Source organism: Oncorhynchus nerka, linkage group LG12 (genome assembly GCF_034236695.1).
Source record: "Oncorhynchus nerka isolate Pitt River linkage group LG12, Oner_Uvic_2.0, whole genome shotgun sequence".
Taxonomy (NCBI): domain Eukaryota; kingdom Metazoa; phylum Chordata; class Actinopteri; order Salmoniformes; family Salmonidae; genus Oncorhynchus; species Oncorhynchus nerka.
Genome location: NC_088407.1, coordinates 14,867,350 through 14,876,751, shown reverse-complemented (window position 1 = coordinate 14,876,751; position 9,402 = coordinate 14,867,350). Strand labels below are relative to the sequence as shown.

At 45.9% G+C, this 9,402-nt stretch overlaps 1 protein-coding gene across 11 annotated transcripts in view; it reads left to right on the top strand.

Moving 5' to 3' along the window:
* The window catches only part of LOC115121732 (phosphatidylinositol-binding clathrin assembly protein-like), a 92,739-nt gene that overhangs the window by 30,309 nt on the left and 53,028 nt on the right, over nucleotides 1-9,402 (top strand). For 10 of the 11 annotated variants that reach the window (XM_065025268.1, XM_065025267.1, XM_065025265.1 and 7 more), the window contains exon 3: nucleotides 8,691-8,766. In XM_065025268.1, the coding sequence (XP_064881340.1) occupies nucleotides 8,691-8,766 (76 nt within the window). Of the gene's footprint in view, nucleotides 1-3,528; nucleotides 4,198-8,690; nucleotides 8,767-9,402 lie in introns of all 11 variants that reach the window. The other variant, XM_065025269.1, reaches the window with a different exon arrangement.

Here is a 9,402-nt window from a genome sequence, read left to right as displayed (position 1 = left end):
GCCGCCTCTACACTCTAACCACTAGGCTACTCTGCCGCCTCTACACTCTAACCACTAGGCTACCCTGCCGCCTCTACACTCTAACCACTACGCTACCCTGCTGCCTCTACACTCTAACCACTAGGCTACCCTGCTGCATGTGTTGGGTACAGAGATGGCGTAGTTATACAAATCATTTTACCCATATTATTGGACACTGGATGAGTCCATGCAATTTATAATGTGATTTCTTAAGCACATTGTTACTCCTGAACGTATTCAGGCCATAACAAAGGGGTTGAATACGTATTGATTGACTCGAGACATTTCAGCTTTGAATCGTTTCATTTCTAAAATGTTCTACAAACAAAATTCCACTTTGACCTTATGAGGTATTTTGTGTAGGTCAGTGACACCATCTCAACTGAATCCCACTTTGTAACACAACAACATGTGGAAAAGTTAAAAGCTGTGAATACTTTCTGCAATAAATCTATAGTCTTGTTTTCCGGAAAATGTTTTTTTTGCTTTTCATGGACGAGAACAAGCATTAATGTCGACCCCTACACACTCACTCACTCTCTCTCTCACACAGACACACGCTCACACAGACACACTTTTGATTAGTGTTGGTCTTCAAGTTGTAGAAGTCAGAAGTGCAGCGTTCTATTCCAGCACTGCAATCAGTTTCTGCAGACAGATTGTCAGGGGAGTTACAAATGCTTGTACTTCCTAGAATGATTTGTGAACCCCTCATTCTAGAATGGATTGTGAACACCTCGTTCTAGAATGGATTGTGAACCCCTCATTCTAGAATGGATTGTGAACACCTCGTTCTAGAATGGATTGTGAACCCCTCGTTCTAGAATGGATTGTGAACCCCTCGTTCTAGAATGGATTGTGAACACCTCGTTCTAGAATGGATTGTGAACACCTCGTTCTAGAATGGGATTGTGAACACCTCGTTCTAGAATGGATTGTGAACACCTCGTTCTAGAATGGATTGTGAACACCTCGTTCTAGAATGGATTGTGAACACCTCGTTCTAGAATGGATTGTGAACACCTCGTTCTAGAATGGATTGTGAACACCTCGTTCTTGTTTAGCATATTGGCCCTGTGTGGTAATAATAGCTTTTTATAAAGTAGGTGTCTGACTCCCACCACTGACCAGCTCTCTTCTCTCCCTCCCTCTTTCCTTTCTGCCTTCTGGGGAAATGCATGGTATTTTTCATCTGGAGTAAACATCCGTTACTAATCGATAGAGGTGTGTGTGTAAGAGTTTAGATCAACGGCACTAACAGTGAGTCATTGAGGCTGCATCAGCGACCCTGTCGTACAGATTCCTACACCAACATCTGTGTGTGTGTGTGTGTGTGTGTTGTGGTTGTCATCGTACAGGTCATCTGTAGTTCTGCCACAGTGGCAACACCATTACCCGCCCCCCCCTTCACTACCCCCCACACACACACACACACACACACACTGTCACACCGCCCGGCAAACAAACTACATTGAATGAAATATAAACGCGACATGTAAAGTGTAGGGCCCATGTTTCATGAGCTGAATAAAAAGATCCCAGAAATGTTCCATATGGACAACAAGCTTATTTCTAACAGGTTTTTAGCACACATGTGTTTACATCCCTGTTAGTGAGCACTTCTCCTTTGCCAAGATAATCCATCCACCTGACAGGTGTGGTACATCAAGAAGCTGATTTAAACAGCATGATCATTACACAGGTGCACCTTGTGCTGGGAACCATAAAAGGCCACTCTAAAATGTGCAGTTATGTCACAACACAATGCCACAGATGTTTTAAGGAAGAGTGCAATTGGCATTCTGACTGCAGGAATGTCCACCAGAGCTGTTGCTAGAGAATGTAATGTTTCCTTACCATAAGCTGCCTCCAACGTTGATTTAGAACATTTGGCAGTACGTCCAACCGGCCTCACAACCACAGACCACCTGTAACCACGCCAGCCCAGGACCTCCACATGCGGCTACTTCACCTGCGGGATCGTCTGACACCAGCCACCTGGACAGCTGATGTTGGTTTTCACAAACCCTAAGAATTTCTCCACAAACAATCAGAAACCGTCTCAGGGTCGTCGTCCTTACCGGGGTCTTGACCTGACTGCAGTTCAGCGGTGTAAACCATTTCAGTGGGAAAATGTTCACCTTCGATGGAGCACGCTGGAGAAAGTGTGCTCTTCACGGATGAATCCCGGTTTCAAATGTACCAGGCAGATGGCAGACCCATGTATGGTGTCTCGTTTGCTGATGTCAACATTGCGCCCCATGGTGGTGGTTGTGGTATGGGCAGGCATAAGCTAAGGGCTATGAACGCAATTGCATTTTATCTTTGGCAATTTGAATACACAGATACCGTATCGAGATCCTGAGGCCCATTGTCGTGCCATTCATCCTCCGCCATCACCTCATGTTTCAGCATGATGATACAAGGCCCCATGTCACAAGGATCTGAACACGATTCCTGGAAGCTGAAAATGTCGCAGTTCTTCCATGACCTGCATTACTCACCAGACATACAGTACCTGTCAAAGGTTTGGACACACCTACTCATTTCAGGATCTTTTATTTTTGACTATTTTCAACATTTTAGAATAGTAGGGAAGATATCCAAACTATGAAATAACAGTCTTTGCCTACTCTTGGCATTCTTTAAATCAGCTTCATGAGGTAGTCACCTGGAATGCATTGCAATTTACAGGCATGCCTTAAAAGCTCATATGTGGAATATGTTTCTTTCCTTAATGCTTTTGCACCAATCAGTTGTGTTGTAACAAGGTAGGGGTGGTATACAGAAGAAAGCCCTATTTGGTAAAAGGCCAAGTCCATATTATGGCAAGAACAGCTCAAATAAGCAAAGAGAAACAACAGTCCATCACTTTAAGACATGAAGGTCAGTCATTGCAGAACATTTCGATAACTTAAGTTTCTTCAAGTGCAGTCGCCAAAAACAATCAATCACTATGATGAAACTCTGTCTCTCATGAGGACCGCCACAGGAAAGGAAGACCCATAGTTACCTCTGCTGCAGAGGATAAGTTCATTAGAGTTAAGTGCACTTCAGCTTGCAGCCCAAATAAATGCTTCACAGAGTAAAGTAACAGACACATCTCAACATCAACTGTTCAGAGGAGACTGTGAATCTGGGTTTCATGATTGAATTGCTGCAAAAAAAATCACACCAATAAGAAGAAGACTTGCTTGGGCCAAGAAGCAGGAGCAACGGACATTAGACTGGTGGAAATCTGTCCTTTGGTCTGATGAGTCCAAATTTTAGATTTTTGGTCCCAACCGCCGTGTCTTTGTGATGCAGAGTAGGTGAAGGGATCTCCACTTGTGGTTCCCACCGTGAAGCATGGGGGAGGAGGTGTGGGGGTGCTTTGCCGGTGACGCTGTCAGTGAATTATTTAGAATTCAAGGCGCACTTAACCAGCATGGCTACCACTGCATTCTGCAGCGATACGCCGTCCCATCTGGTTTGCGCTTAGTGGGACTATCATTTGTTTTTCAACAGGATAATGACCCAACACCTCCAGGCTGTGTAAGGGCTATTTTACCAAGAAGGAGAGTGATGGAGTGCTGCATCAGATGACCTGGCCTCCACATTCCCCCGACCTCAACCCAATTGAGATTTGTGATGAGTTGGACCGCAGACTGAAGGAATAGCAGCCAACAAGTGCTCAGCAAATGTGCAAACTCCTTCAATACTTGGAAAAGCATTGTGAAGCTGTTTGAGAGAATGCCAAGAGTGTGTAAAGCTGTCATCAAGGCAAAGGGTGGCTACCCTAGAATCTGACATATAAAATATTGTAACTTTTTTTTGGTTACTACATGATTCCATATGTGTTATTTAATAGTTTTGATGTATTCACTATTATTCTACAATGTAGAAGATAGTAAAACATTTTTTTTTTACCCTTGAATGAGTAGGTGTCCAAAATTTGAACTGCTACTGTCACCCATTGAGCATGTTTGGGATGCTCTGGATCGACGTGTATGACTGACTGTTCCAGTTCCCGCCAATATCCAGCAACTTCACACAGCCAATGAAGAGGAGTGGGACAACATTCCACAGGCCACAATCAACAGCCTGATCAACGCTATGTGAAGGAGATGTGTCACCCTGCGTGAGGCAAATGGTGGTCACACCACGAACTGACTGGTTTTCTGATTCACGCCCAAGGTATCTGTAACCAACTGATGCGTAGCTCTATTCCCAGTCATGTGAAATCCATAGATTAGGGCCTTTTCCCCCCCCCATTTAACTGAATTCCATATGAACTATACCTCGGTAAAATCTTTGAATTTGTTGCATGTTTATTTTTGTTCAGTGTACATTTTCAGTCTCAGTCTCAGTGATGGACTGCCTTCCCCATCGCCTCCACAAGCGATTAGTCCACTCAGACAGGAAATTATATATATTTTTTTGCTATTGCTCGACTGAAGAAATCTCGGTCGACCAAACAGCCTATTGTCCAGACATTCGACCGGTCGACTGAATGGATTCAGCTCTTTAACCCTAACCGTTTCTCAGTGACATCTGTTAGCTCTCACCCCCTCTGTCATTAAGCTATCCCACCCGAGCTATCCCACCCGAGCTATCCCACCAGAGCTATCTTACCAGAGCTATCCCACCAGAGCTATCCCACCAGAGCTGACAAGGTACAAATCTGTCGTTCTGCCCCTGAACAGGCAGTTAACCCACTGTTCCTAGGCCGTCATTCAAAATAAGAATTTGTTCTTAACTGACTTGCCTGGTTAAATAAAGGTAAAAAAACTAAAACTTTGTCTCTCTATCCTTTGATGCAATCCGTAGGGTACTACGTTGTGTGTGTGATTTTATATATAAAACACCTTCTTTTTTTTCTCTCCTTAGTTTTTTCAGTTAATATAAACTTCTGTCGGCAGGTGCTCTTTGGTTTCCGTGGTAACTGCAAACTTTTCTCCGAAAGAAACAAACGTCTTTTAAGACGCATTCCATTCTCTTTTTATTTACTTGTAACTTTTTGAGTCTAGTTACTTTAACAAAAATCGTAAGCAGAAACAGCAATGCCTTTTTGTAAGTATTTTATTTATAGTTTTGAAAAGAGGACACGGGGGTAAAGATGGGATTTACCCAAAGAGACTGAACTAAAGAGGGATTGGTTTAATGAGTTCTATAGCTAGCTAGTTTTTGAACCAGAGCGAGAGAGAGAGAAGGGGGGGGGGGGGGCGAGACTGATCGAGAGAGAGGGAGACAGAAATGCGAAGAGTGAACGAGAGAGAGAGAGGTCAGTTAGAGCGAGGGCTTTCTCATTGAAGACTCAGATGTCTTAATAATAGATGTCGTTTTCCCTCTGACACAGTCGAACGTTATTCCAACATTAATTATTTGACGGGCTAGTAGACTGCTTCTCAATCCGTTTCAAGGCCTCTCCACTTCCCATCTTCTCCCCTCCTCTCAAATCAAATGTTATTCGTCACATGGTTAGCAGATGTTATTGGTCACATGGTTAGCAGATGTTATTGGTCACATGGTTAGCAGATGTTATTGGTCACATGGTTAGCAGATGTTACTGTGAGTGTAGCGAAATGCGTGTGCTTCTAGTTTTGACAGTGCAGTAATATCAAGTAATCTAACAATTCCACAACTACCTAATACACGCATCTAAAGGGATGGAATAAGAATATGTAAACTCAGCAAAAAATAGTCCCTTTTTCAGGACCCTGTCTTTCAAAGATAGTTTGTAAAAATCCAAATAACTTCACAGATCTTCATTGTAAAAGGGTTTAAACACTGTTTCCAATGCTTGTTCAATGAACCATAAACAATTAATGAACATGCACCTGTGGAACGGTCATTAAGACACTAAACAGCTTACAGACGGTAGGCAATTAAAGTCAGTTATGAAAGCTTAGGACACTAAAGAGGCCTTTGTACTGACTGAAAAACACTAAAAGAAAGATGCCCAGGGTCCCTGCTCATCTGTGTGAATGTGCTTTAGGCATGCTGCAAGGAGGCATGAGGACTGCAAATATGGCCAGGGCAATAACTTGCAATGTCCGTACTGTGAGATGCCTAAGACAGCGCTACAGGGAGACAGGACGTACAGCTGATCGTCCTCGCAGTGGCAGACCACGTGTAACAACACGTCACACCTGCAGGACAGGTACAGGGAGAGAGGCTGAGGGCTTGTAGGCCTGTTGTAAAAGGCAGGTCCTCACCAGACATCACCGGCAACAACGTCGCCTATGGGCACAAACCCACCGTCGCTGGACCAGACAGGACTGTCAAAAAGTGCTCTTCACTGACAAGTCGCGGTTTTGTCTCACCAGGTCTGATGGTCGGATTCTCGTTTATCGTCGAAGGAATGAGCGTTACACCGAGGTCTGTACTCTGGAGTGGGATCAATTTGGATGTGGAGGGTCCGTCATGGTCTGGGGCGGTGTGTCACAGCATCATCAGACTGAGCTTGTTGTCATTGCAGGCAATATCAACGCTGTGTGTTACAGGGAAGACATCCACCTCCCTCATGTGGTACCCTTCCTGCAGGCTCATCCTGACATGACCCTCCAGCATGACAATGCCACCAGCCATACTGCTCGTTCTGTGCGTGATTTCCTACAAGACAGGAATGTCAGTGTTCTACCATGGCCAGCGAATAGCCCGGATCTCAATCCCATTGAGCACGTCTGGGACCTGTTGGATCGGAGGGTGAGGCCTAGGGCCATTCCGCCCCAGAATTGTCTAGGGAACTTGAAGGTGCCTTGGTGGAAGAGTGGGGTAACATCTCACAGCAAGAACTGGCAAATCTGGTGCAGTCCATGAGGAGGAGATGCACTGCAGTACTTAGTATCTGGTGTGGCCACCAGCTGCATTGACTGTTACTTTTGATTTTGACTCCCCTTTGTTCAGGGATACACTGTTCCATTTCTGTTACTCACATGTCTGTGGAACTTGTTCAGTTTGTTTCAGCTGTTGAATCTTATGTTCATACAAATATTTACACGTGTTAAGTTTTCTGAAGATTAACACAGTTGACAGTGAGAGGACATTTCTTTGAGTTTATATATAAATATACAGAGCGGCATAGGCCCCTCCCTTTTCTCTCCTCTGAATCAATTCATCAATCTGCAGGCTGTGGCAGTGGAGAGGTTCCCATGTCTCCATCTTGGAACTATTCAACCCATTTGATGCATATCAATTGGATTTAATCAAGTTGAGTGAACGCTCCAATGAAAGCAATACTCATGAATTCTCTCTGATCTACAAGATCACATGAGCTCTGGGCCACTTGTGTTGTGTGGTCCTGTTGCACTCTCTCTTTCTTCTACTCTCGCTCACTCTTTCCTTTCTGCTCTCTTGCTCGCTCTTACCACTCCTCTCTCTCTCCGCTCCTCTCTCTCTCCGCTCCTCTCTCGCTCTCCGCTCCTCTCTCGCTCTCCGCTCCTCTCTCTCTCGCTCTCCGCTCCTCTCTCTCTCTCTCTGTCCGCTCCTCTCTCGCTCTCTCTCTGTCCGCTCCTCTCTCGCTCTCTCTCTCTGTCCGCTCCTCTCTCGCTCTCTCTCTGTCCGCTCCTCTCTCTCTCTCTCTCTCTCTGTCCGCTCTCTCTCTCTCTCTCTCTCTGTCCGCTCCTCTCTCTCTCTCTCTCTGTCCGCTCCTCTCTCTCTCTCTCTCTCTGTCCGCTCCTCTCTCTCTCTGTCCGCTCCTCTCTCTCTGCTCCTCTCTCTCTCTCTCCGCTCCTCTCTCTCTCTGTCCGCTCCTCTCTCTCTCTGTCCGCTCCTCTCTCTCTCTGTCCGCTCCTCTCTCTCGCTCTCTCTCCGCTCCTCTCTCTCCGCTCCTCTCTCTCCGCTCCTCTCTCTCCGCTCCCCTCTCTCGCTCTCTCTCCGCTCCCCTCTTTCGCTCTCTCTCCGCTCCTCTCTCTCGCTCTCTCTCCGCTCCCCTCTCTCTTTCCCTTCGCTTCCTCTCGCATTTGCCACAGGCCAAATGCTTAGTTAGCTATACACACACACGCGTGCAATCAGAGATGCACACACCCAATCCACAGAGCACGTTTTTCTCAGCTCTCATACCAATCCACAGAGCACGTTTTTCTCAGCTCTCATACCAGTCCTTAAAACAAAACTCATGACAACATCTTCCTAATTACTCTGATAAATGAGAGAGAATAAGATCAAGGTCAGTTTGTAGTCCTTCCATGTTTTCTGAGGGGAGTTTATTGTCTGTCACAGAAGTGTGATGGATATTAGAAGAGTGTCGGCTAGCGTCACGTGAATCCCCCGCATTCTGAGATGCTCCGTCTGAACCAGGAACGCCGGGATAGATGGGGAACATCAGCTAGGAACGTTGATGTTCCAGACTGCTCATGTCTCAGCAGAGCGCGCCTCTTTTCCCGGGAATTCCCAGCCTGTGTGTGTGTGTGTGTGTGTGTGTGTGTGTGTGTGTGTGTCCCTCATCCCTGCCAATTGAATGTAGTCCATGTTGATACTTGAAGAGATGGGATGCATCTTAAAAAGCACCCTGTTCCCTAAATAGCGCAGTCGTTGTATTAAGAGCCCTCCCTATGGGCCCAGGCTGAAGTAGTGAATAGGGTGGTATTTTGGACACGGACATGGGATTTCTCTGACCCCGTTTTAGTCAGGAACTCCTTAATTCTGACCTGAGATTTCTGCCTTTTTTTTCTCCTTTTTTTTCTCAGCGTCTTATCCAGTATCTGGCTTCTAGAAACACCCTCTTCAACTTGAACAACTTCTTGGACAAAGGTGCTCTGCAAGGTATGATATGTGCTACAACACACTTACTAGCGCATGATTCCACACGCTCGCACACACGGCTTAGGTCTCAGATACTCTCCATTTTAGTGGGGTGGGAGAGGTTTCACTGGGGGTACTGTGGTGGTTTCCATCAAATGAGGTTGGCTCAAAGGCTCTCTCGTTCTCTCTCTCTCTCTCTCTCGTTCTCTCTCTCTCTCTCTCTCTCTCTCTCTCTCTCTCTCGTTCTCTCTCTCTCTCTCTCTCTCTCTCTCTCTCTCTCTCTCTCTCGTCTCTCTCTCTCTCTCTCTCTCTCTCGTTCTCTCTCTCTCTCTCTCGTTCTCTCTCTCTCGCTCTCTCTCTCTCGCTCTCTCTCGTTCTCTCTCTCTCGCTCTCTCTCGTTCTCTCTCTCTCGTTCTCTCTCTCGTTCTCTCGCTCTCTCTCGTTCTCTCTCTCTCGTTCTCTCTCTCTCTCGTTCTCTCTCTCTCTCTCTTCTCTCTCGTTCTCTCTCTCTCTCTCTCATTCTCTCTCTCTCGCTCTCTCTCTCTCGCTCTCTCTCGTTCTCTCTCTCTCGCTCTCTCTCGTTCTCTCTCTCTCGCTCTCTCTCGTTCTCTCTCTCTCGTTCTCTCTCTCGTTCTCTCGCTCTCTCTCGTTCTCTCT